General features: G+C 60.6%; 1 protein-coding gene across 1 annotated transcript in view; it reads left to right on the top strand.

The window, feature by feature from the left end:
- WNT7B (Wnt family member 7B) overlaps nt 1–7,524 on the top strand; it is a 54,335-nt gene extending 46,811 nt beyond the window's left edge. Inside the window, exons 3-4 of the mRNA XM_049881601.1 lie at nt 528–799; nt 6,832–7,524. Coding sequence (XP_049737558.1) covers nt 528–799; nt 6,832–7,311 — 752 coding nt within the window. The 3' untranslated portion in view covers nt 7,312–7,524. The remainder of the gene's footprint in view (nt 1–527; nt 800–6,831) is intronic.
- The last annotated feature ends 20,120 nt before the right edge of the window (nt 7,525–27,644 follow it).

The following is a 27,644-nucleotide window of genomic DNA, read 5'->3' as shown; positions in this document are numbered from 1 at the left end:
CTGTGGGGATTCTGACTGGGCTCCTGGCTGCCTGGATAGGGTGCTCCTGGCCCCCAGGGAGGGCCTCTGTGCTCCCTGGGGCCCCAGCTTCCATCTCCATGCTCTCAGGGTCCCCGCACATTATCAGCACAAACAGCTCGTTCACGAGGAGTACAGCTGGGAATCTGCCGAAGGGGGATAGAGTCGCAGACCCCCATCCCTTCTGACTGCACAGCTCTGAACCCCTCAGCCAGGCCCTCGGAGACAGGGAGACAGCTGACAAATAATTGCCTTTGCTCTCAAGTGTCGGGCATTTTGGTCTGAAAAAGCGCATTCTTTCACAGGAGTGGGAGGGTCGTGGCATGTATTGCGTGCTCACTATATACAGGCACTGCCCTCCAACATCCCTGCAAGGTGGGTTCCGTGGACCCCACTTTGCTGGTGCCAAGTTGGATGCCCAGAGATGGCATATGAGCAGCCCCAGGTCACACAGCCCGCCGGCAGCAGGGCGTCCTCCAGGGTCTCACTGTGCACCCCTCTTCCCGCAGGAAGCCGTGAGGCCGCCTTCACGTACGCCATCACGGCGGCTGGCGTGGCCCATGCTGTCACCGCGGCCTGCAGCCAAGGCAACCTGAGCAACTGCGGCTGCGACCGGGAGAAGCAGGGCTACTACAACCAGGCCGAGGGCTGGAAGTGGGGCGGCTGCTCCGCCGACGTGCGCTATGGCATCGACTTCTCCCGGCGCTTCGTGGACGCCCGTGAGATCAAGAAGAACGCACGGCGCCTCATGAATCTGCACAACAACGAGGCTGGCAGGAAGGTAGGGCGCGGGGTGCGTGGTGCCGCCGGGTGATCTCTCTGAGCCTAGGCACCTCCTCTGGATGAGGGGTCTGCAGGTGCACGTGGTGACTGTGCTGGACCTTCCTCCCAGATGGGGATGTCCACGTGCTGCCCCAGACCCCTGCTGGTCCCTCCAGCCCCGGCTCTGAATTTCCCAACAGTTCTTAGAGGCTGGCCTTATAGCTCCCATTTCATAGATGGGAAAACTGAGGCTTGGAGCAGGGAAGGGATGTGCCTAAGGCCCCAGCTGATGGGCAGCAGGGCTGTGACAGTCAGGGACCCTGTGTCCGCCCAGAGTATTGGCCAGGACTGGCTGGGGACTCGAGGGTGGGTGGAGACCTCCAGGCCACAGTGATAGGCCTCTACCCCGTGACGCTGCTAGTACCAGCAGGGCCATGCCAACACACCAAGGAAGGCTTCCTGGAGGAGACGGCCTTTGGGTTAGCCCAAGGATAGCCGATTGCCAGGACAGATGCAGAGAAAGGCAGGTTCTGGGAAGCAGGAGCAGCCTGCAGCAACTGAGATCAGGGGCACTTCATTCGTGGGGTGGGATGGAGCATGGTGGCCATACGGGGACACCCAGGCAGGGACACTATGGGGAAGGAGTCAGGGGAGCCTGGCCCCGCCTGTCTGCCTTCAGGGAGATGAGGCCCCAGATACTGGGCTGGGAGGAACAGCCACACCGGCGGCAAGATGGCCCGAGATAGGGCGGCAGCGGAGCAGAACGCCTCATCGGGCTGCAGCCTACCCTGGTCGGGGGAGGGGGCGCTGCACGCTGGGCGCCAGGGCCAAGGGCTCTGTGGGTGTGGGACAGACTCACCTTTCCAGGCAAAGAGGAGCTGAAAATCCCCTCGGCCCAGGGCCTCTCACTCATTCACTCAACAAACCCTCCTGCCCTTTCCTAGGCCAGGCGCTGGGCTGGGCACAGAAGTGGGTGTCAGATACAGCTCTGCGCAGGCGACTCCCACTGGATCCATGTGATGGGGACGGGGGCCACTCCAGGTGCAGTGGGGTGGGTGGAGGGAACAGAGACTTCCCAGAGGGGGTGATGTCCCAAGGGAACCTTGAAGGACAGGTTGAGCTGAGAAGAGCAGAGGCAAGAAGGGGCTGTCTCTTGTGGGGCTGCAAATGGTTCGGGCTGAGAGGGAGCAAGGGGTAAGGGGGCAAGATGGGGCTCAAGAGGTAAGCTGGGCCTGGCCCAGGCAGGCCTCGAATGCCAGGCCAAGGGTTCAGCTTGATCTTGTAGATGTGGAGGTCACCACACAGCGGTGGTTATTAAACTTTTGTTGAACGAATGAATGAATGAATGAATGAGTGACAAAGTCTTTGCCTCGGGGGAGCTCAGACAGCCTGTGAGCACCAGTCTCCCGGCACAGGCTGATGGGAATACATGCCGGAATAGAAGCCAGCATGCAGTGAGGGGGGGTGGGGTGGGGGACAGAGGGCATGGCCTTGGAAGAACCAGGGAAGGCTCCCTGGAAGAGGAGGCACGGTGAAGCCCTGAATGGAAGCACCACTCCTTGAGCCTCTACACGAGCTTAGGTCCTGTTCACAGGCTTCCCCATGCCACTGGGAATAGGGTCTCACCACCCCCATTTTACAGCTGAGGGCAGTGAGGCCCCAGCCAGCTCTGGTCACTGTTGTGTGAGAGTGTGTCCAGTAGGCAGCAGGGAGGAGGGGAAGGGCAGGCTTTGAAGGTGGACCAGCACGGGCAAAGGCCCGGGGACTCAGGTCACGGCGCGAAGGTCCAAGAGGCCAAGGCCTGGCTTGGGGCAGCCGGGACGGTGAAGGGACAGGCACGTGGACAGGCCACCTGGGAAGGGCTGTGGAGGCCAGGCTGGGCTGGGGCCTCTGTGCTGACCGTACTGAACTGTGTTCAGATTCAGGGCTGGCCTGGGCTGATGGCTGGAAGACGGCCTGAGGGGATGGTGGCAGGAACAGGATGGAGCCAGGGGGCCGGTGGTGGGCCCAGCAGAGCAGGGGCAGGAAAGGGGGGGAACCAGTACATCCCGTCACTGCCCGGCCAGGGGATGAGGGCGGAGAGGTCAGCACACGGGGTTTGAACTGGGAGACGTGAGTGGAGAGGGGAACGGGAGACAGAGGAGGTTGCTGGGGAGAGGAGAACCACAGAGCGAGGGCCGGCCATGGGCAAGGCCTCAGGACCTGCTGTGAGGAGGCTCTGATGTGGTCAGCAGCCGGCCTGCCTGATGTCTGTCTGAGAGCCCGGGTGGTCGGTCCCTCCCTGAGCCTCCATGTTCTTGTCTGCATGGTGGTCTGAGCCCTGGCAGAGGGCACTGCAGTGATCCTGTGGGTGAGGCGGCGTCCTCCTCCCAGCTGTGCTGGGCCTTACTGTGGGGGGCAGTCACACCTGGGCCAGGACTCCTGCCCTTCGCAACTGACCCGGGACCCCTGCCCATCACAGTGAGCCCCACCCACCCCATCTTCATCCAGACCCCGCATCCTCAGTGAAGTTGACTGTGACCTGTGGTGCTTTTGGGTCAAGTGAGTGTAGATGACCGAGGCTCGCTGGCCGCTCTGTTCTGGTCTGTGGTCGCCGGTGCTGCGTGAGGCAGGGGCAGAGGGCAGCGGAAGGAGCTGCCTGGGGAGGTGGGAGCCCCGTTTTTTTCCCCTCCTCAGGGCCCAGTGAAGGTGGACACCAGTCCTGGCAGGCCTGGTGCTGTCATCATGGGGGCTTCTTGATGACTTGAGGGTGGAAGCCATTGCTGACGAGAACCACCCAGTGCTGGGCACATGCTGTGTGTTGGCATAGCCCTTAGCTGACCTGTCCAGGGCTCATGGCAGTCCTGAGGGGGGGACGTGCCATCCCCGTTCTTCGGTTAAAAACCTGGGGTCCAGTGATGGGTGAAGGGTGCAGGGTCCTGAGCTGACCGGCCTTTCCTGGGAGATCATCAGCCTAACCCCACCTCACGTGCTCCCCACCTGGCTATAACCCACCATTGTCCCCCTTATTCTGGAGGGAACACCAGGTCACCCCCAAGCCTACCCCCGACACTGCCTGGGCAGGGGAAGGAGGCCCCATAGCCCCTGGGGCAGGACAGGGTCACGCTGCCCCTCCCAGGTGGTCCCGTGGGGCAGAGGGGGTAGCTCCAGGGCCCCGCAGTCCCGGCCACAGCTGGCACCACCATCACTGGGCTCTTATCAGGAGGATGATGGAGAAGGAAGCGGCACATTCTTGAATCCTATGACCACTTCCTGGGAGAGGCTCCAGCCTGGGGACCAGCCAAGCAAAGATGCGAACCCTGGCTCCGCAAGCAGCTGCCCCATTGGTCCTGGCTGTGGCTGTCGTCGGCCAGGCCAGGCAGGTGGCAGGTGGGCTGGCGGAAGCCGGGCTGCCTGGCCTTGATGTGGACGTGCAATGGTGGGTGTGCGGGAGGCCAGCCAGCCAGCAGGCCTCACAGGGACACAGGATGGGAACTTGAGCCTGGACCATCTGTCCTGCACAACCTGGACAGACACCTGGCCCCCAAGGCCTGTCTGAGGAGAGTTCTGGGTCACTTGGCCTGCACAACCTCCACCTGGACACTTCGCCACGTCTCCGGCCCCCAAGACCCGTCTGAGGAGGAGCGTCCTGGGCCAGCAGACTGGGCTGGTGGGATCTGCTCCAAGGAGATGGGCTGTCTGTTGGCTCCTGGCGAGGAGGGGCTGATGACGGGGCAGTGCAGCCGGAGCAAGTGGGGCAGGCCTGGCTTCAGGCTTGGAAGGGCAGGTTAGCTGGAGGGGGCCACGGGGGAGAAACAGAATCAAGCAAAGATGCCCACGAAGGGGAAGGAGAGGATGGTCAGGCCAGGACCTGGAGGTAAATGCCCAGGCCCCAGCTGTGCTTTCGCTGAGGTGGGCCCCACCCCTACCCAGACATGCACCACCCCTCCCCAGTCAGACGCCCTCCAATGCCAGGCCGATGTTCCCCAGACCCATCCCCCTTTCACTCCTCCAGGCCCCTGGGCCCTCCCACCTTCCAGTCCCTCCAGAGGGGCATCAGCCTCCGTGCCTGCCTCCTCTCCAGCCCCCAGTCTCTGTCCCCAACGCAACGTCCTCCACGCAGGAGCAATGAAATCCATCCACACCTGACCCTGTCCCTCCCCTGCTTATCCTCACCCCACATAAAGTCAGACTGTCCCCTCTGTGTTCGATGGCCTGGCCAACAGCTCTGCAGTCCCCCCACTTCCTCTGTCCTAGGAGCCCCCACTCATTTTCTCTGCCCTCTCTGGCTAACGCGGGCCAGGCCGGGCCAGGGAAATCTTTGCCCTCCCCTGTTCTCGTCTATCCATTCATCTGCTGTGAGACTTCTCGTCTGGGCCAGAGCTTCCAGGCTGTCAGGGGCAGAACTCACCGACGTAGGGGGAGGTAGCAGGGACGGGACTCTGGTGCTTGATCGATGGTACTACTCCTTGTCTGGGCCCAGGGGACTGGGCCCCCCAAATCCCCACCAAGAGAGGGATCTGCCCAGACCAGCTTCCATCAGCACAGGGTCAGGAACTCCCAGCGGGGCCTGACCCAGCTCCTGTGATATGCTGGGGGACCACGTCGGCCTGCCTCATCCTGTCAGTGGGGAAGGGGGAGGCTCCCTGCACTGCTAACTGGGGCTGGGTGTAGGAAGGTGCCCCGTGACTCGGGTGCTGAAGGGGGGGCAGAGGGTCCCAAGACCCCGAGGGCTGTGGAGAGAGGCCCACGGGAGTGACAGCTGACAAATGGCTCTCTGAGTCCCCATCTTTAATCAGGCCCAGCTTGGCAGGCTCTTTCGATCTGGGTAAATGAGTACCCGGGGTCAGGGCTGGCGCTGGGAAGCAGCTTTCCGGGGCCAAGTGGGGAGGGGGGCAAGGAAAACACAGGCTGCGCCCACCCAGCCCTCACGGAAGGGGCAACAGCAGTCCGGTTCCAGGCCTTGTGGCTTCAGCCTTGTGGCTTTCCAGCAGGTGGCAAGGTGGGCTGACCCAGTCCACCTCCCGTCAACCCCTCCCCAGCCTCCAGCAAACATGCATGAGCAAGCTCCATACACAGGCCAGGCTCTCGTGGTTGTTGTTAGGTGCTGTCGAGTTGATTCCGACTCACAGCGACCCCACGTGACAGAGCAGAACCGCCCCGTAGGGCTTCCTAGGCTGATACGTTCACGAAGCAGATAACCAAGTCTTTTTCTGCAGAGCTGCTGGGTGGGTTCAAACCGATGACCTTTTGGTTAACAGCTGAACGCTTAACCATTGTGCCACCAGGGGGTCATTATTAAGTACTGACTGCATGCCAGGCCCTATGCCAGGTAAGGGGGCGGGAGTAGGAGAGAGAGAGGAGGGGCACCCACACTTATTCAGCACCTACTGTTTCTGGAACAGAGGGAGTCCCTGGTGGTGCAAACAGTTAAGCGCTCGCTGCTAATTAAAGGTTGGAGATTAGGGCCCACCCAGAGGTGCCCCTAAAGGAAACCTGGCAATCTACTGCAGAAAGATCAGGCATTGAAAGCCCCATGGCGTACAGCTCTCATGTAACACACGGGGCCTCCGTGAGCTGGAATGAACTTGTCACCATCTGGTTTGGTTGCTGAGGCAGGTACACAGGGAGGACCCCCAGGGGGCAGTGCGTGTCTTGGACTGGCTGGTTGCATGTGAGAGCTGGCTTTGCCACCTGATGCCCGGGGACCAGGAGCCCTGAGCCTCTGCTTCCTTGCCTCTGCATTGAAGCAGTCCCTGAGCAGGTGCTGTGAGAATTGAATGAGAAACATTCCATAAGCGTGCACCCGGCTCTGCCAAGTTCTGTGTGTTCTCACCACGCCCTCCCCACGTCGTATGCGGTAGGTGCCTGTTGTCAGTGTCCCCATTTAACAGATTAGGAGACCGAGGCTCAGAGAGAGAGACACATCCCCGTGGTCACAGGGCGGGAAATGAGCACTGGCCCCAGGGTGCAGGTGAGCACGGGACCAGGCTGATGGGCGGCAGGGCGCGGCGGGGGTGGCAGGGGTGGTGGGAGCTGGCCAGCGCATGCTGATGGCCCCTGTCCCCACAGGTCCTGGAGGAGCGCATGAAGCTGGAGTGCAAGTGCCATGGCGTGTCGGGCTCGTGCACCACCAAGACGTGCTGGACCACACTGCCTAAGTTCCGTGAGGTGGGCCACCTGCTCAAGGAGAAGTACAACGCGGCCGTGCAGGTGGAGGTGGTGCGCGCCAGCCGCCTGCGGCAGCCCACCTTCCTACGCATCAAGCAGCTTCGCAGCTACCAGAAGCCCATGGAGACCGACCTGGTGTACATCGAGAAGTCGCCCAACTACTGCGAGGAGGACGCGGCCACGGGCAGCGTGGGCACCCAGGGCCGCCTGTGCAACCGCACCTCGCCCGGAGCCGATGGCTGCGACACCATGTGCTGCGGGCGCGGCTACAACACGCACCAGTACACCAAGGTCTGGCAGTGTAACTGCAAATTCCACTGGTGCTGCTTCGTCAAGTGCAACACGTGCAGCGAGCGCGCCGAGGTCTTCACCTGCAAGTGAGCGGCCCGCCCGGCCGGCGGCCCCGCGGCGTTCTGCGCAGCCTTCCCTGCCGCCGCTGCCAGGGCCTCAGCGGCGGTGGGCAAAGGTGGGTGGAGAGGGCAGGGCCCCAAACGCAGGAGGCCACCCCTGGGGCGCGTCGCCCTGCCCCCCCCCCGGGGACTCCTTCCTACTGTCCTGGCCACCTCCTGCAGCAGAGTAGTGACCACGGACTGGCCGAGGGGCACAGCACCTGGCGCCGGTGTCCGCAGATAGGACACAGCGACTCCTTTTCTTCTTCCCGGGAAAGCAGATCTCAAGGGCACACACACCCTGGAAACTGACAGTGACGGGACTGTGGGTGTCCCCTCCCCCTGCTTGGTGGCGTGGACACAGAGAGGCCCAGCCAGCCGGCCACACGGAAGACTGTCTCCCAGGCTGCGGCAGCTGCTGGGCCCGGGTGGTGTGGACAATATTGACACGATTATTTATGTCTTCCTAGCTCCAGAGAGGGCATCCAGAGAGGGCTCTGGGCACTGACAAGCACCCAGTCCTCCTCCATCCTTGGTTAGTGCAGCCCCACCCCACGCTTGCTGCTTCTTCTCTGGCCCCCTGAGCTGGCCCTTCCTGCCCACCAGGCCCTCTGCCCCCTGAGTATCCAAGAAAGCCTGGGGTTGCCTCAGGAGCAGCCCTGGGCATGGTGCCCACACTGGCCAGACGCCTAGCGCCCTCCTGGGCAACCCGTGTGGGTCTGAGGTGAGCTGGGCAGGGGGCTGGCAGCCGGTGCGGTCCCCAAGTGGCTCTGAGGAGGCATGGACGGGGTCCTCTGGCCCACACCCCTTCTTCTTGAAAATCCTATCAAACAAATCGAATGTCACTTGTGTCAGGTTCCAGGCCTGCTGCCTCCCCTCACTTGTGCTGCCCGCCCTCCCAGCTCCACCCACCTGGCACCCCGGTTTACAGCGTTCCCCACCTGGCACCAGCCTGACCCCTACAGCAGCGCTGTAACAGGGGCAGGGGAGCCCAGGGAGGTCTGCCACTGACAGATGGGGAAACTGAGGCCCAGAGGACTTGGGGACTTGCAGAGGCCCTGCGGCTGTGAGTGGAGGCTCCTCCCTGGTCGCCCGTGTCCTGATCTCTGAGGACGTGCTCTGGGGACTCACAGGGAGGGTGCGGAGGCTCCCCCCACCCCGCCTGGTTGCGCTTGCACCCCTCTCGCGGTGCCTCCGAGAGTCCCTTGGGGGCGACTCTGCCCAGCCCTAGACTTGCTCTCCTTTACCCCTCACCGGATACTGAGGGAACCGGACCTGGGGCTCAGAGCCCTTTCCGGGGGGCCCCCCTTGCTACCCTAACAGGCACTTGCTCTGCAGCCGCCTTCCCAGAGGAGCCCCTGCCCCCAGGCCCGCCCCTGCTCGTGTCAGATGGAGCCCTGGGAGAGGGGGAGGGGCAGGCACCCAGCTCAGAGTCCCCCTGGAGGAAACTGAGGCACAGGGGGAGCCACTCTATGAGGCCAGGAAGGAGGTTTGCAGCCTGCTTCCAGGGTACCCTCCATTGCCCACAACCCCCCTCCCCAAATTTAGGGTGTTTTCTCTGCAGAAGCTCCTGAACGTGTGTTCTCTAGGCCGTCAACAAGCCCGGTGACCCCTGTCTGTGCCCTGGCCCCTGACCACGCCAGAATGCCCCTTGGCTGCTATCCCAGGGGCCTCCAGGCTGGCATGAATGCCCCCACCCCAGCCCCATTCACGCCAGGATGCCCCTCGGCTGCCGTCCCGGGGGCCTCCAGGCTGCCATGAATGCCCCACCCCGGCCCCGTCCACAGGCCCAGCGTCCCCAGCCCAGGAACCTGATTAACTTATATTGTTATATAGTGTCAAAATGTCTATAGTGTCTTTAAATTATTGTGACCTACACTGGGTACGGGAGGGGCGGGGGATGGCCACGGCTGCCACCCTCTGAGCCAGATCCTCCTTCTGCTTGAACGACCCTCGGGGCTCCCGATGCCACCGAGTCCCTCGCACTGTCCCTTGGCCGCCTGGTGCACCGACCCTGCCCATGCGAGACCCTGCCCTCCTGTAACTGTCCAGAATCCTGCCCTTCTGTTCCCGGTCGAAGGGGTCAGGCCTCGCAGCCCAGGGTCGGTGTGGCTGGGGTGACGATGGCCGAGTGCTGTCACTGAAGCGTCCCCAAGAGAGGAGTGGGGGTCTGGTGGGCTGTGTCATGGCTCTCCCTGCAGAGGGGTGCTCAGCTCAATAAAAGCTGGAATCAGAGGCTGAGTGTATGTGGACCCCGCATGTGCCCCTGCAGGCCCCAGGGGGCTGGTTCACACTGGGCCTGGGAGGTGGGGGCTCATTCACACAGGGCCTGGGAGGTGGGGGCTCATTCACACTGGGCCTGGGAGGTGGGGGCTGGTTCACACAGGGCCTGGGAGGTGGGAACTCATTCACACAGGGCCTGGGAGGTAGGGCCTTGTTCTCTCTGGTCCTGGGAGGGTATAGGGCTCTTTCACACTGGGCCTGGGGGTTTGGTCTCACTGAGCGATATTCAGTCCACCGAGGACAAGCCCCTGAGCTTCTTGGCCTTATGTGACCACTTCGACTTTCTCCATGGCCAAGAGGGGTCTGCCTGGGACAACCACCTGCCCCCAGGCCCTGGGACAGTGGTGGCTCATTCACACTGGGCCTGGGAGTTGGGGTCTCATTCACACTGGGCTGAGAGGGGTCTGCCTGGACAATCACCTGCCCCCAGGCCCTGGGCTGGGCCTGTGCTGTTCCTCCATTCTTAGAGCCATGCATGGAGACGCTTGTCCAGCAGAGGCTGGAGTCCCACCTACCTCCAGGACCTCCTGGCTGGCCCCCACCCAGAGGCCACTGAAAGGCTGGGAGAGGAGAGAGTGGGATGCTGGTGGGGGCTGGACCCAGGCCCAGGGCCTCCCTGGACAGCCCTGGACTCAGTGCAGGGACGGGATGGCTGCTCTCAGGAGAAGGGGGAGCCGGCGTGGGGGTACAGCCAGAAGGTCTTGGGCCTGGCCCTACCTGTCTCTGCACCTTTTTTCCCCTTTGACCCAAGGTAGGGTCTGACCTCAGGGTACCTGGAGGTCTAATCTCCTGGGTCTGGCATCAGTGCCTCTGGGGTCTTGCCTTGCCTCCCCAGGCTGGGGGGCAGCTCCAAGGCACGGGGGCTCAGCACCCCTTGGCTGCCACCTGCCGAGCCCTGCCCGAGGCTGCTGTGCACGGGAGGATGAATGGCATTCCAGCCGAGGGCCGACAGGCATGCGGTGGGGCCGGTTTGGCCACTGCCCGCTGTCCTCTGGCAGCCTGGTATTGGGTGGAACTGCTGATCAAACAGCCCCCATCTGCTCTGTGCCCAGCCTGGCACCCACGGAGCCTGGCCTCCGCCCCAGATCTCAGAGTAGGGCCCACCAGGTGGGCTTTTCCAGGGGATGCGCCCCTTGAGCAGGGCAGCAGGAGGTGGGGTGTGCAGAAGGAGGAACACTGGACTCTGAGTCCAGTTCTTGCCCCTTCCTGACCCCGCCTGCACAGGCAGCCTCAGTCACAATCCTCCCAAGGCGCAGCCTCAGTTTCCCCATCTGGACAGCAAGAGGTGGCCCCACTGGAGGGGCTGGGCTGGGCAGTTTGGCAGGAGGCCCCAGTTCCCCGCGAGACGGTAAGAAAATCCGTGATGGTGGCTGCAGCGGAACGCCTGGGTCCGGCTACTCCCACAGTGGTAGGAATGAGGAAGCAGCTTGGAGGCCAGGGCCCAGGTGCCCAGACTGTACTTGGTTCTTGGCTGCGGTTCAAGCCCGCCAGCCGGCCCAGCCCCAGCCTCCCAGGCACACTGCACATCCTCCGAGGGGCCCCTGCCTTCCTGGGACGTGGAGCCCACACTGCCCACCTGGACTGGAATCCCACCTGATCCCCGGCCAAGGCTCTGCCTTTAAAGCCAGTGTTTCAGAGGCATGGCCCCAGCCAGCCCCGCGGTGGCTCATTCTACCCCCAGAGGGACCCCTCGTTCTGGCCAGCCTGCCCTTTGCTGGCCTCTGCACACACCAGGTGCCTCCTAGCGCTCAAATTTACCCAAGCTGTTCCCTCGCCGACCTGCCTTCTTCGCTCCACTGTGGGCGAGCAGACAGACAGACAGACTGCAGAACAATACCCCAAGGCAGAGTGAATCTTTCCCAGTGTAGGCTTGGGAGGTAGTGAGAGCCAAGAGCTCTAGAAACACGTCTTACTATCCACTCATTCACTGGCTGAGGCCCTGGGCTGCCCCAGAGACTGAGGGTGGTCCACTCTGGCCCTGACCCCCAGGGGCTCCGGCTGTTCGTGTAGAGGTGCAGTCTGCTGACTGAGGCATCCTGGGAGTGAGGAAAAGGCTTTGACGAGTGGCTCCACATCTCAGGCCTCAGCTTCCCCATCTGCAGAATGGGCATAAGAAGAAGGCAGGCTCTGCCCAGTGCAGTGTGGGTGCCCTCTGCCCACCCTCTGCTCAGGCCAAGCCTGAGCATCGGGATGTCCCACCCTAGCCATGCCCAGGGCTGCTCTCGCCGCCACCTAGCCACTGTCTGGAGGCCAGAGCTCCGGGGCCTGTTGCCCTGCTGGAAGCCCTCCTCAGCCTGGTGGAAAGGCTATCTCCTTGGGAAGGCCTTCAGGGTCCATCCTGCCTCCTCTGTCAAGTCTTCCCTGGTCTCCCTTTACCTGCCCCTATACGGAGCCCCCAGCCCCTGCCAGCACTGCCCCTCCCCAGACCCACCATTGTGCCTGTCCTCTGGGCCTTTGCCCCTGTGGTGCCCTAGCCCTGAAATGCCCTCTCTCCTACTGCCCCTCACCCCACACCCTTCCCTCCCATGAGGCCTGTCTTCTCCAAGCTCACAGGGGGACCAGCTCACTCTCCCCCTGCCTCCAACTTAGCTCTCACCCTCATGGACAGGGCCCCCATTCCTGGGCTGCCCCTGCCTCCCAAGCAGGCTGAGGCCCCTGGGAGACTGAGCACATCCCCATGCCAGACACGACACCCTGCCCCTAAATCAGTGAGTGCTGGCTCCATTTTACAGACGGAAAAACTGAGGCACAGAGAAATAAAGGGATCTGTCTGAGGTCACACAGCCAGTGAGAAGCCGAATCAGGATTTCAGCTCTGGGCCTCTGGGGTCAAGGTGAGCGCTCCCTCCACCTGACGCATATGCTTCCTCCCATGAGAGGAAACTGAGGCCCAGGGACTTTGTCCAAGGCCACACAGCAATTGTGTGGTAAGGGGACAGCTAAGATGGGGCTTACAGAGGCAATGACAAGGAACACTCCATTTTCCCCTAAGACAGAACAAGAAAGACCAGGTTCAAAAGCAGCAGGGAAGCTCTGGGTGAGACATCAGGGTGAACTTCCTAACTCCCAGGGCTGGAAAGCATGAGAGGGGTGAAGAGGGAGGAACTGTGGGGCTGCCTGGGGTGGGTGGGGCTGGTGGTCAGAGGGGGTAAAGGGGCAGGGAGGCAGGTGGGAGGGGAAGGGAGAGGCAAGGAGGCTGAGCCACCCTGTCCTCCCGCAAACAGGAAAAGCCAGAGCTCCCCAGCAAGCAGCTGCGCCTTCCGGGAGGGCCGCAAGGAGAGCCAGGAAGTTCAGCTGGTTGTCTGCCTGGGATCCTGCCTACTGCTGTTCTAGCCCTTTTCCCTCCCAAGCTGGCATCAGCCCTCCTTCTCTGGACTCCACCTGCCTGTTCTCAGGTCATTGGTTTGGAAGGGTCCCGGCTCCAAGGGCTACCTGGCCTGGGCACCTAGGACCCTTGGGAGCCAGAACCCATGAACCTTCAGAGGCCTGAGAACTACAGGCCTGGTACCCACATAGTGCCCAGCAGTGGCCCGGGGTGGGCAGGTGGACAGACAGGTGCCTGGTGAGGGGACCCAGAGCCACTGAGGGCTCGCGTAAGTCATGATGAGTTCCGGTGGGCAGTGCCCCAGCTGGAACCGGCAGGCCTGGCTTGCATCTGAGAGCGCTGCCAGCCCACCTGCCCCACACGGCACCGGCCTCTTAGCTGCCCACAGCGGGGGTGTAGCTTGGAAACCTCATCCGTGTAAGGAAGCAGCTCAAATTGTGGACACGCAGGCTGAGGATCAAGCGGCCTCTTACTCCACCTGCAGGCAAAGGACCAATGGCTGGTAGGACAGAGCTGGGGCACCATCCAGGTGCAGGACAGAGGGACACAGGTGTCCTCCCTGGGGCCTAGCTATCTCCTCTCGCAGGCTACCCCCACCTGCCCACTGCCTTAGTGAGCCTAAAGGTGGCCTCCAGAACCTTGGTTCCTCCAGGACCAGCCCAGTGGAGAGGCTCCCTTGGCTGGCAACATCGGTGTCTGCAGTTCCAGAAGCCCCTGCCCCGAGCTGCCCAGTAAGCACTGCAAGGTTGGGCCATGGTGGGGGCCTTCTGCTGGCTCACTGTGCATACCTGACTCCACACTACCCCAGAGCAGGCTGGGGGACTTGCCTGAACCCCTTGCTGGGCTTCTGTCTGGCCTGAGCCATGCTTTCCACCAAGCAGGGTGGGACGTCTCGTCCATCCACTCACATGCTCCTTACTTCCTGCCTCTTTCATTCCCCATCACCAAGCTGGCCGGGGCCTCACGAGTCCCAGAGCTGAGTCGGAAATGGGGTCTCCCTTCAACTGGCTCCCAGGCCAGGACGGGAGTCGGGGGCGGGGTGGCAGGCTTTTTCAGCCCTATGCCCCAGACTGCAATGGGGGGAAATAGGGGCTGGGAACACAGAGGGGTCTGGAACCTGGCTTTGGTGGTGCTGGGGCTCGGTAAAGTCCCCTGGAGCAGCTGGCATCTAAGCTGAGGCTGAACAGGAAAACAACAAATGGAAAGGAGGGGTCAGGAGGGAGGTGAGGGAGGACCTGGAAGGGCCTGGGGTTAACTGAAGGGACTATGGATCATGGAGCTGGGGGGCCTGGGGATGGAGAGAGTGGAACTTGGAGAGTGGACCCACAGCTGACAAAGTTCCAGAAAGTTCCGGAAGGATGGAGGGGAACCTTGCATGAGGCTGAATTTTCTAGCATTTGCAGGAACTTTCATTGGCCCTCACCTCTCCTCTCTGTGGCTAACATAGTCCCGTGCCCCCTGGACGAAGGGCCTACCTGCCAGCCGGCCTCTCTGGCAACCCCGTGGAAAAGTGTCTCAAATAAGAGCCAGTGTGGTTGCAGGCTGGGCACTAGGGCGTCTTCTGAGGCTGCTTCTGGCCCCCCAAGCCTCCACCGGGCCTGGGTCTCTGGAGGATTTTCAGGTCCCACCACTCTCAGCCCCTCTTCTGGGCCTCCGTGGCCTTCTGAGGACTGGGGCTTGCCCTGGGGGCTCTCACTGGGCAGGCCAGCCTTGGACTCCCTGTGTCTGCCCCCGACCGCCGAGGGAGCAGGGGGAAGGGAGCGCTGGAGTGGGTGTGGGTAGACAGGTAGTAGGGTTCAGCTCACGGAGGGCTTCATGGCCACTGTGTGGTTGTGGGCTTTCCCTTCATTGCTTCCAGACACACTGGGGTTTTCAGCAGAGGGGGAAACAAAGGACATGTTTTAATTGTGGTAAAGTATACACAACCCTAAACTTGCTGTTGCTGTCTTGTCAGTTGCCCTTGACTCCTGCGACCTTAGGTACACAGAAGGAAACATTCCCTGGTCCTGCACCGTCTTTGTGATCGTTGGTCTCTTTGAGCCCATCATTGTGTCCACCGTGTCAATCCATCTCATGGAGGGTCTCCCTTGTTTCTGCTGACCCTCTATTTTACCAACCATGATGTCCTTCTCTAGCAATTGGTGTTCCCTCAGGAAGTTTCAAAGTAAGAAAGCCCAAGTCTCGCCATCCTTGCTTCTAAGAAGGATTTTTCATATCCTTTGCCGATTCAAGTGTACAATTCGGTGACGCTAGTGACATTCACAGTTGTGTGCCACCACTGTCCACCTCCAAAACTTCGTCACCCAAAACAGGACATCAGTACCCAGGAAACAATATCTCCCCTCCTCCCTCCTCCCTCCTCCAGGCCCTGGCAACCACTCGTCTCCTTTCGTCTCTGTGCTTTGACTCCTCTAGAGACTTGGCCTGAGTGAGGTCACGCTGTGTTTGTCCCCCAGCACGATGTTCTCAGGGTTCATCCACATTGCAGCAGGTACCAGGCCGACACTTCCCCTGCCCCCTGTGGCACAAGGACATTCCCTGGGGCCTGGGGGGACCTCTGTTAAGAAAGGACTTCTGACACCACCTGAAATTTCAGTAGGTCCCTCTGGCTGCTGCCCAGGGACACGATACGAAGAGCTCCTCCCAAGTGTGCCCACAGCACTTTATAGTTTACAAAGGGTCTTATGACCACGGCCGCGCTCAGCCTCCAGAACCCTCCAGGGACAGTTGTAGCTAAGGGTGAGGATCCTCCTGTCCACCCCCCTCAAACTCAACAAAACTTCACCCACATGCACCTGCCCTCTCCATGGGCTTCTCAGAGAGGATGCCCCTGCCCTCAGCCCCACCCACACTGGTTCCCCTCCATGGCCCACTCTCTGAGGTCACCAGCCTTGTCCCCACACTCTCCCAAGGCCTGGCAGTCCCCTCCTGGCCTCTCCACCTGTCCCTGAAGTTCCCGCTGGTGGCTTCCTCGATGCCACCATGGCTGGCCCCCACCCCCATCTTTGCTGGCCTGACGGAGGCTGGGCCTGTGACCCCAGGTCCCTGTGTCCCTGGCTGGCGTGGCTAGCAACCTCATTGATGTCCCAACTCCTTGGGAGAACTATCCCTGAACCTGTTCCTCCCCATCTACTGGGGTTCTCTCCCAGCCCCTGGGGCCACCCGCCCCTGCTCCTCTCCCTCCCCCATCCTCACAGACACCCCTTCCCTGAGGGACCCTCAGACCCATGCGCCACTTACACCCCTAGATGCTGCCCTTGTCCAGTGTGAGAACCTGTGGCCTGAGCGTGACCAGGGTTGCCCAGTGGCCTCCCAGTCCCTCTCAGACCCATCTCCTCCCTCTGTCCACACTGGCTGTCCCCTGGCCTGCAGCACCCCCCTCAGGCCCCCTCGGGTCAAAACCCACCCAGCTGCTCCCTCCAGCTGGGACACATCTCCCCCATCGACTCCCTCCCGGTCACCCTGCGGCCTGAGACAGGACACCCAGTAGACCTTCAGCCCTCAGGTCACCCCCACCCATTGGGCTGTGCTGTCCTGGCCTATTTGCTCCTAAATGGTGGAAGCTCGTTGTTATCACCACTGAATGAAGAGGGGAGGGCGCCAAGAGCCTCAAAGCCCTTCCTGGCTGCCCTGCCCCCTCCCGCTGCCCTCTGGCCTGGGCAGCCTACCCGTCTGGGTGTGGGCCGCGCCGCCCCTCCCGGCCGGTGCTGACAGATCCAGGCTGCCAGGATGGGCAACCTTAATCCTATAATCATTTTCTGATACCTTTCAGCCTCCTGTCCCTGGCAGGGAAGTCAAAACTTGGCGGGAGACCTGAAGCACCAGGACCGGGCATTGCACAACCTCAGGCGGGGCGGGGCATGGGGGAGGGATCCCTGGGGACGCCGGCCCTGGCCTATTTTTAGCCTGGAGCAGAAACTAACCCCAACGCACACAACATACAGCACAAATATTTGTTTTTATTCTTAAAGGGGCTCGAGTAGCAGGTTTGGGCCCAAAGCACATGCTGTTTGAGTCACGCCCGCTGGAGGAACCCAGCCTGTTCCCCACTGCCACCCAGCACAGCCTCCATGGCCCCCACCCAGCTGCGTGCCTCATCCTTCTCCCAACCTGCAGGGCAGCATCGCCCTCCCCGCTGTCGATCCTGCAGCCCCCCCACCCAGATCACCCTTCCCCTCTGCCCCCTCCCCTGGATGGAAACCCCAATGTCATAAAGTCCTGAGTGATTCCTCCTCTCCAGGAAGCCTTCCTAGCTTGGCTTTCCTGTAGTCACTGCACTGGGTCTCCATGAGCAGTGTTAAGGGTAGATAGATGTCCTCCATTTGGGGGTGCCATTCTGATTGTTCAGTGTTGGCTCTGCTGGGCCCTGAGGAAATAGACACCCCCAAGGTCTCAGGGCCTCTTAAGGGGAGGTGCAGGAGTGTTTGCCACCATACAACTACAGTGGCAAGCACGTGAGCAGCTGTGCCAGGAGCAGTGGGCACTTGGGGAGCAAGGGACAGTGTATGAATTTCCTGGGGCTGCTGTGACAAAGTACCACAAACTTGGGGGCTTAACACAACAGAAATTTATTCTCTGATGATTCTGGAGGCTAGGAGTCCAAAACCAGTATCACTGGGCTGAAATCAGCGTGTCGGCAGGGCCACACTCCCTCCAGGGGATCTAGGGGAGGAGCAGTTCCATGCCTCTTCCAGCTCCCGGTGGCTGGGGGCATTCATTGTAAGGATACATGGATGGCATGTAGGGTTTATGTGGATGATCCAAGATAATCTCCCCATTTCAAAATCCTTAATTTCATCACATCTGCAAAGACCCTTTCTCCATGTAAGGTAAAATTCACAGGCTCCAGGGATTAGGGCCTGATATCTTTGGAGGCTATGATTCAGCCTATTGCACAGCCTTGGCTGTGTGACTCAAAGTAACCCTCAGAGGTGGCTCCTCTTAAGCAGAGGATAAAGTGGGGTCCACCAGGCAGAGGAAAGGCCATAGGGCTGTGTCCAGAAATTGGATTTGAGGGAGAAAAACATGGATCGTGCCCATACTATAGAGGCCACCAGGTGTGATTGCTGGTTCGGTTAACCCTCAGGCCATGCTGGGGTCAAATGGGTCTGGATTCAGATCCTGGCTCTCACACTCAAGGGTTATGTGTGCCAGCAAATCTCTTGACCCCTGAGCCTGGCTGGTGTCCTCACAGCCCATGCCTTTGAGAGCTGTCCTGGTCACTAGCAGTAAGGGGTGTTGGCGTGGAGCAAACTTCCAATAAACAGTGACCCTATCATACGTGTGACCCTGGTCTGTCGCTGCCCCGGCCCCACCTGCCCAGGGACTGTCTGGTTCATCGCCACCCTTGGTCAGTGTTCCCTTGGTCCTGCCTCCTCACCACCTACGGGGCAAATGAAGCCATGCTAACATCAAGACCCCAGTCTTCGAGAGCCCTTCCACCCCTGCTCCCCTGTCACGTCCAAGTACCATCCGCTCCCTTAACTTTGTAAGCTCTGCCCACCTGGCTTCTCTGCTGCCACACAGAGTGACCTCAGCAATGTGTATGCTGACTGTGTCACCAAAGTCTGGAGGATTTCACAAGTCCTTTCTGTCACTCTGGGGCCCACACCTGCTCCCAGGCCTTGTCCTATCACTCTTTCCTATCCCCCCCATCCCCCCACAACCTTTGGACTTGTAGTTCCTTCTGCTTGGAACTCTCCCGAAGACCTCACACGGCCATTCCTCTTGCTCTACAGGTCTCGGCTTGGTGACCACCCAATCAGACGGGCCTTCCCAGGCCACCAACCTGATGAAGCCACCAGACCACCCCCTGGAGCTGGCTCTCCACTGAGCATGCCTGCCAGGCTACCAGTTGGCTTCCTCACTCGGGACGTTCCACAGGGGGGGCAGGGCTGGCTTGTTTATGGCTGCTGCGCAGGCACAGTGTGGGCATGGCAGAAAGACAGCAATGTTGTGCTGAAAGGACCATGGGTATCTTCCAGGCGTTTGTTCGGTGATGAAAAAATGGCATAAATACCAGAAAGCAAGCGTACTTAAGGACAAAGACAAAATGGAAAGCAGAACGGGTGCTGGAACCCACCAGACTCCTCTAACAAGACCTTGGGCGTCAGTTAGGCCCAGACCCCTCCACCTGAGGCTTGGGCTGAGGCCCTGGGCCCTCCCAGCCTGGCTGGGTTCAGTTACTATGAGATCCTGAGCTCTGCTGGAGCCTTCATCCACTGAACACATTTATTGAGCATCTACTGTATGGCTGACCTGTGAACAGAGTGCTGCATCCAGAACACTAGGGGCAGGGGACCCAGACAAGGCCTTCCCCCATCCTCATGGCCAGAGGGATCTTTCCAGAGAAGAATGGGAGGCAGCTGCCTTTGCATCGTGTCCTTGGAGCCTGGCACACAGTAGGGCTCAGTGAAGGGTTTTTTAACTGTACGGAATGGTTGGCCAGGACAGATTAGAACAAAAGACTGCACCATCCTCAAGTCCAAAGCCAAGTAGAGTCTGAGGGCTGTTTTAGGTTGGTTTGAGCTGCAAAAGGACAGAGTCCCTGGGGGAATAAACAGTTAAGCGCTCAACTACTAACTTAAAGGTTGGCAGTTGGAACCTACCCAGAGGCACCTTGGAAGACAGGCCTGGCAATCTGCTTCTTTTCAACATTACAGTTTGAGAACCCTGTGGAATGGAACTGTTCTACTCTGCACACATGAGTCGGAATCAACTGAGCAGCCACTGACAACAAGAGTGAGCTCCAGAACCCTCCTCCAGCTCACGCTGCACACGTTTGGAGGGGATACTGGTCAGGGCTGGATCCCGGCATGGCTGGCTCAGGGGCAGGGGCAGGGATGGCCCCGCTTTTGCCACTTCTCTGGGGTGTAGGGTGGGGGCGGACATTAGGGAGGGACCCATCTGCTGCTTTCAGACCCTGCTCCCTGGAGCCCTGGGGCTCCGGCCAGTATCCAGAGCCACCTGGGTGGGGCAGGGGCTCCGGCCCCCAGGCTCAGATCTTCAGTTGGCTCCCCTGTGATGCCGTTTATAAGTCAGGGTCCACAGGAGAGTGAGCTTGACAAAACCACCGAGCAAGTTTGATTCCAGGGTTCCACACAAGGAGCGGAGGGCCTCAACCCCAGGCAAAGCCCTCTGCAGCCTGGCTGTCAGCTCCTGCAAAGCCTGGGGATGCCCCGGGACCCTGAAGCCCCAGGCTAAAGCTGAAGCCAGGAGACCGATGGGGGGGGGGGGGGCAAGCTCTACTCTCAGGTGTTCCTAAGTGAGCCCTTCCCATGACAGCCGAGTTTTAGCCATGCTTCCAGAGCTTTTAGACCAGCTAATTACCCCCACCGAGGTCGCTGGTCAGGCTGGCCACACCAGGGGTGCCTGGTTACCTGGGATGAATTTTGGCTTACCTGGGCAGTGATGAATTGGTTCACCTGCCATTTCCCAGGAGGTGTTGAGCTTCTGCCCTCCACTACTGGTGTCACCACAGGGACAGGGGACTTCCTAGCAGAGGAAGGCAAGTTGTTGAGGTGGCCTGGGCCCAGTGAGGGTGGGGGCTCAGCGCTGATTGATCTAATGGGACTGACAGCTCAGCCCCACACCCACCCCAGCCCAGCCACAGGTCTCCCGGGCGGACCCTGTGGGATGAGGAGGCACCAGCCCTGCCCACCAAGGAGGCCAGACAAGGACCCACGTGGGGACCAGGGTCCAGACAAGTGTGGGGCAGGGGGGAGGGGGAGATGCTTCACACACAGGGGCAGGGCCAGCCCTGTTTCCACGGAAGATTTGGACCTTTGCTGTTTGACTGGTGACGATGGGGGAGAGACTTCCAGAACCAAGGCTAAGGGCAGGAGACCACAGGGTGCCCCAGGGCCGGAGAGGTCCACCTCAGGGCCTGCAGGTGAGCTGAGATTTCTGGAGGCTGACAGCTGGGTAGGTCTACCTCAGGGCCCACAGGTGAGCTGAGATTTCTGGAGGCTGACAGTTGGATGGGTCTACCTCAGGGCCCACAGGTGAGCTGAGATTTCTGGAGGCTGACACCTGGGTGGGTCCACCTCAGGCCCACAGGTGAGCTGAGTGTTCTGGAGGCCAAGGGTTGCTCAGCCAGCAGTGGGGCCAGGGTGTGCAGGACTTGAATACCAACTCTGCATCACTGACTCTCCCAGCATTCCTTGAGCCTCTCTCAGGCCAGGCAAGCTTCTGGAAGAGTCTACTTCATGAGCCACAGAAACCACCTGGCACAGCCTGGTGACTCCTGGGGGCGTCAAAATCAGTGGATGCTCTCAGGCCCACCCCCCGCCCCCAGCTCTTGGCTGTGTCTCTCACTGCTGCTCACCTCTTCCATCAGGAAGGGTTCTTCTCTGTGGGTACCATGCCAGCAGCTGCCACCAGACCTCCCAAAGAAGGAATAAACAACCAAATGGACCAATGACTGAATGAATGAGCAAGTGAACACATGAGTAAATGAATGAACAAACATGTGGATGAGTGAATGAGTGAATGAATGAGTGAATGAATGAACAAGTGAATGGGAGCAGTCAGGCAGAGCAGGCCACTTGAGTGGGACAGGGGCAGGGCCACCACTGCAGAGGTTGGGGAGCCTGGAAACCCACAGGCTGGCATGGAGGAGGGGGTGGGCATCACCAGTCACTCCCCTAGTCCCCCCGCAGAGGCCTGCTCCACGCCTTGCCCATGGTGGACCACGCTGAGGCACAGCCCAGGGTCAGGTCCAGGCCTTGCCCCCAGGGCCTCACTGGCTGCTGGGCTCTGAAGGCCCGGCAGGCTCCCTGGATACAGCCTATGCTCAACCCACAGGAATGCAGGCCTCCCTGGGGGCCCGCTACTCCCCTGAGGGCCCCGAGCCCAGTCCCCTCTGCCTGGTAAATCCTGTGTGTCCTTCAAAAACAGTTCATGTGTTGCCGCCTCTGGGAAGCCCCCTGTGCTGGGTAAACAATGGCAGGACCAGGATTCCAGGGACCAAGACACCAGGCACCGCAGGGAGCTGTGGGGGGCTCAGCCACCTGTCTGTCCATTCAGCACCAGTCCCCAAGAGTCCACCTGATCTTTGACACAGCAGGGGCAAATGGGGCATCTGCCCATGTGGGCCCAGGTCTGGTGGGAGAGAGACCCCTGCCCAGAATGGGGCCTCAGGATGAGGAGCCCAGGGCTGCGGCGGGAGCGGGGCCTCAATGTCACACCTGCTGGTGCCAGCTCCAGTTACACACTCTGGGCCTGGGGCTGAGCGCTCTCCCCTCTCTAGCCTTAGTTTCCTGGACTGTAAAGTGGGGGTTATCACCCTCACAGCACCCCGAGGATTATAATCTAGGTGAAGTGCACCAGACACAGCACTAGACACAAAGGCAGCTGTGACACAGTGACAGTAAACACCAAGAAATTGCCCTTGAGAGCGTGAAGGCATCTCACCTCAGGCAGAGCACTGGGCCCCGGGACAGACACACCATGTCTGCCCTGAGGAGAGGCTTTCTTCCTTCCCCTTCACTGCCCAACCTCCCAGCTGCCCACAGCCCAGCCTCTTCCCAGGGTCCCAAGCTCCTGGGGCACGTCCTGGTTACCCCAGGCTCCATGCACATCCAGGGTGAAGCCACTGGTGACAGGGAGCAGACAGGTATATTCCCACAGGGTGACGTCAGTGTTAACGAGTCCTGGGTGCCAGGCATTGAGCTGGGCCTGGCACACCTGGGCCCTTCTGACCATGGCCACCACCAACGGGGTCAATGGGAAGTGATTTGATCCCCAGAGTCCTCTGTCATAGCCCTGGAGTTAGGGACATTCTCCACCAACCCTATGGGGTGCCCGCAGGGCTGGGACGGGAATGGGAGTCATAGGCTGGACCAGAAGGCCTTGAACATTTGTGACCATCAGCAACACTTGCTAAATGTAGGTTCCTGCCCCCACAGGCCTGGCAAGGCCCCCGGAAGGGGCCCTTTGGACATGGGCCCAGGAGATGCTCTGGGACCAAGACACGCGGCCTTGCGCAGCGCTTGCCTCCGGAGTCCTGAGACACCTGGTGAGCCCCAGTCAGCTAGGCTGGAGAGGAGCCAGCTCAGCTTCGTCTGCAGAGTTGGCAGTAACCCTGCTCGTACTTTCAGGGCCTATGAAGAAAGGTCCCTCAGCCGGCCCCGGGGGTCCAGGTGAAGGAGGTGCCCACCCTTGGCCTGGGCTGGGAGAGCCAGCCCGAGAGTCCTCACTGATTTGCCAGCTCTGGGTAATTGAGAACGCGGCTTCCTTTTGATTAAAGTTCTGCAGAGGGCTGGAGTTCCCCAGGAAAGGAAAAGTGAAGATGCAGAATAATTAGCTGGACAAAAGGCAAATCCTCTTAGCAGCTCTGCTGGGCTACACAGGTTAATTGGTTCACCCTGGCCTCCAGCCGCTCCATGACCTGGGGCTACACCTGCCTGGCCAGCTGTCGTGGGAACCCAGCAGGGACTCTGGTCCCCTCTGACCCACCCTGGCCACCAGGCCCTCCCTCATCATCCCTCAGAGCCACGGCTCTCTGTGGTCCCAGGCAGGACCCTGTCCTGTCTGCGAAGTCTCTTCCACTAGGCCTGGATGGCTCCGGCTACAAAGCGTGTGTCTCCGGTTCCTCCTGTCCTTACCTGTCCCCTTCACTCGGCCACATGGGTCTGAGTCATCTCCAGGGACTCAGGGCCCAGCCCAGGCACTAAGGCCCAGGGCTCGTCCCGCCCTCCAGGAGGCCAGCTTCCTCCCCACAGCCTCATCAGTGGAGGGGAGTGGATCAGAGAATCTGTGTGGAGGGTTTCCCTGGGAAAGGCGGGACAGGAGGGGGCAGCAGGGAGGGAGAAAGGGCAGAAGGGGGGAAGGAGGAGGAGCCTGATTCCCAGAACAATCTGGAACTATGGGGGCTTCAGGACCACCCGATTTCTGACTGGTCGAGGGCTCCCGGGAGGTCTGTTTCGTTTCCATCATTGTTAGAAACCCTTCATCCACGTCCGTTTCCCTACCCTGCTACCTAAGGCCTCTCACTGGCAGTGACCCCTGGGTGGATGCCCGAACCTCAGCCACTGTGGCACAACTGTGCTCAGAGCGAGCGAGAGGTGTGGGGCCTGTGTCCAAGAGCTGATGAGGTCAAGGGCCTGGTGAAGGTCGCAGAATGAGAGGAGAGTGGGGCGTGGGCGATGGCTGGAGCCGGACGTCCTGGGATGGACGAGCCCCCGCTCTGAGAGGGGTGGACCTGGCCCGAGGTTGCCCTCAGGCTCCCGGGGCAGTCCTGGGCCCTTCCCCGGCTCCACCTTGTGGGGCAGTGAGTCAGCCCCTGGTGGCCTGAGGGCCGGGCTGTGGTGGTGTTCTCAGTTGCAAACCCAGGAGAACAGCTGTTTATTTTTCTTTCAGTTTTAGGAAGGTGGCAGTGGGCGGGGGCGGGGATGAGGGACTGACCCTGCCAGTTCTCACACTCAGCCCGGTTCTCACACTCGGCCCTGCTCGCTGGCAGCCCCAGAGCTGGTGGCAGGAGGCGGGGGCCTCAGGCACAGGCTGCCGGGGAGCTCGGGGCTGGGGCCTCCCCGCCGCATGCCCAGGGCAGCCGGCCAAAGCCAATTCCGCAGGCCAGTTCCTGGAGCGGGATGTTGGGGTTTCCGAGGTCGGGAAAGAACTGGCAACTCTGATTCATGATGTCACCAGCTTGGCCCCGGGCGGCCACCACCTCTCGGGCACCCCGGGTACCCTGAGGCCTGTTGGGCGCATGGGGCCCGGAGGAGGTCAGGGGCTCACTCCCAGCAGGTCCAGACTCTCCTACCTTCACCATCCGGGCCCTGGCAGCTGGTGGCCACAAACCTGGGGGTTCTGACAGCCGTGTCTCCCTGGCTTCTGGGCCACGATGACCATCGAGGGGGGTGTTTCCCGAACCATGAGGATATCATTCCAAGACACTGTGATTCACTGGTCCTGGAGAGGCTCCCAGGCCCTGACCCTCCTCCCGCTGCCCAGGGCTGGCCACCACCGATGCATCCCCTCCCCCTTCCCAGGAGAGCAGGACCTGGGGTGCTGGTGGTGGGGTGTTGTCTGCAGCCTGACGCACCCTGGGGGCGAAGACCCCTCTGCACAGTAAGCATGTGTGAGCGGAACTCTCTTCCTGCTCCTTTTTTGGAATTTCCAGTTTTCTACCGAGAAAACTATTTTCTGGAAAATTCTGAATGAAGTGTAGCCCCCAGGAAAGAAGACACAGTGTAAGCATACAGCTTGGCGAAAGTTTGCAACGGAACCCTCCTGCGTAACTGACCCCCAGGCCCAGACAGAATGTGGCCAGCCCCCAGGGCCGCTGTGCCCCCTTGTCTTGACCCCAGCCCGGCCTGCTCCTGACCTCACACCCTGTGAACGAGGGTCACACAGCTGCCCTCTCGTCCCCAGGCTGCTCCGCTCAGCTCCGTGTGTGCTGCTGTGATCCTGTGTTACCACCTCTAATGAAAGAAAAAAAAAACAGCCAGGGCTATTTTTAATCTGGCTGGATGAACCCCTGAAACCGTTGCCCTGAGGTCATCTTTAAACTCTAAATCTAAAAGCAAAAAGACCCCTTGAAATCATCTTTGAAACACAACACAGTTTATCTTAATTAGTGAAATAAGTCTGCTCTGAGCATTGTGCTCTTTTCAGAGCCATCTCAGTGAGATGGAATTGACCTTGACTGGAGAGGCTGGGTGGGAAGCTCAGGGGGCAGTGAGTGTAAGGTGACGGTGGTAGAATAATCTGGAAAAGGACAGCGAGGATGGTAGCACAACCTGAAGAATAAAATCCACGGCACTGAGTCGTCCCTGTGACAATTGTTGCGGTGGTGTACCTTGGGCCCTGTAAACCTTCACCAAAATAAAGACATTTAAAAAGAGAGAGAGACCCTGGCTGGAAGCGTTCATCCACAGCTGTCAGCCGCCCTGGGGGGGGTCCCCTGGTGTGGTGGGTGCCCAGTGGGCCTCTGGGTGGCAGGCAGGCCGGGCGGGGGGCCATCTGTACACAGGGCTGTGAGAGAGGTGTGCTGGGGGGCCTGGAGGGGAGAGGCAGCGAGTCATGGCTGCTGTTTGCTGTTTGAACATTAACCATTTCAATGGCCTGACACTGCGGTGGCAGTGGGGGTGGGGGTCCCCAGTCCCTGGAGGTGGACATCTCTCGAACCAGCTCCCCAGAGAGAGAAGAAGCTCCCCTGGGTACTCCAGGGTGGCAGGAGGCTAGAGGGGGCAAGAACAGGGGAAGGAGAAGGGGGAGAGGGGAAGGAGAGGGGGAGGGGAAGGGAAGGGAGAGAGCAGAAGGAGAAAGGGAATGGGAGAGGGAAAAGGGAAAGAAGAGGGGGAGGTGGAGAGGGGGACAGGAAGGAGAGGGGGAGGGGGAGGAGGAAAGGGGATGGAGAGAGGAAGAAGAGAGGGAGAGCGGGGGGAAGAGAACCTGGTACACTGTGGGGCATAGGCAAGTCACCACCCTTCTCTGAGTCCCTGTTTGCTCACTGCAAATTGGGGACAAGGACCCCAGCCTTGCCCAGAGAGCAAGTGAGGCCAGGTCAGGCAAAGGGCAGAAAACTCTTCGCAAACTGTTAAGTGCCAGACAGACCTGTGAATGTCAAGGTCACCTGGATTGTGAGTGGATGGGCCAGGCTGTCTGGGGCTCTTGGAGTGAGGAGGGGGGTTCAAGCTTCTAAGCAAACCCAGGCCCTCAGTAGAGGTGGCGGTGGGGGCGGGGGTGCGGAGCTTTCCAGACACTTCCATCTCACCATGGCAGGTGAAGAGAAGGGAGTCCCGAGGGAGATATCACTTCCCAGGCTGCACGGGCGTGGGAGTCAGCCCAGCCGGGCTCTCCTACCTCCAGGGCTCAGCTGGTCCCGGCCACCCCACCCAGGGGGCCACCCCACCCAGGGAATCCCCTGTTCCAGGATCAGAGCAGCAACAAGGTCAGCGTTTACCGAGAGCTCCGAGGGCTCATTCATCAGACCCCATCCACAGCCTGGCAGAGTCCCTGCGTCAACGCACCGAGCAGACAAGGAAGCCAAGAGCCACGCTGAAGCCAGGTGGCTGGCCCGGCTGCCTGGCCTCAATGCCCGGCCCTGTCCCATCACTGCCTCGACAGGGTTGGGTCCTATTGTCACCCTATGTGGCAGATGAGGCAACCAAGGCACCAAGAGGCTCAGAGTGAGAGGGAATGGGGGGCCCAGGCCTTGTGATGCTGGAGCCCAGCCCTCACCCTCCACTGCCTTCCCACCCCAGCTGGGGTCCTGTGACCTCCTGACCCCATGACCCTGTGGCAAGCTGGTGGAGAGTTTGGACCAGATGGCTCCTGCAGCCTAGTCACAAGATGGACTTGGAGAAACACTTCCTGCCTGCCTGCCCAGGTTGCTTTGTTCATTTAGCCACTCGTTTTTTTCATTTAAGAACACTTGGCAGATCTGGTGCACAGGGCCCATTTCAACTCTACGACTCTGTGGGCCTGGGGCTTATTATCCCCGTGTTAGATGAGGAAACTAAGGGTCAGAGGGGAAGGGGTGGCAGGGGCTGAACCCCAAGTCTCCATCTGAGGATCCTGGTCAGGGGCTGATAGTGCATCTACCCAGGCCTGCAGGTCCCCTCTTGGCCGTGGGCTTCTCCCATCAGCCCCTGCATCCCCCCAGGCCCCGCCCAATCTCTAGACAGTCATCGACTCTCAACAGTACCCCGGGCCTCTATCCCCTACTCTGGCCTGGGCACCCCAGCCTCACCCCACCACCCTCTTCTGCAC

The sequence above is a fragment of the Elephas maximus genome, chromosome 4 (assembly GCF_024166365.1).
Source record: "Elephas maximus indicus isolate mEleMax1 chromosome 4, mEleMax1 primary haplotype, whole genome shotgun sequence".
NCBI classification, from domain to species: domain Eukaryota; kingdom Metazoa; phylum Chordata; class Mammalia; order Proboscidea; family Elephantidae; genus Elephas; species Elephas maximus.
Note: the sequence above shows the minus strand (reverse complement) of the source record. Positions and strands in the feature narration are given on the sequence as shown.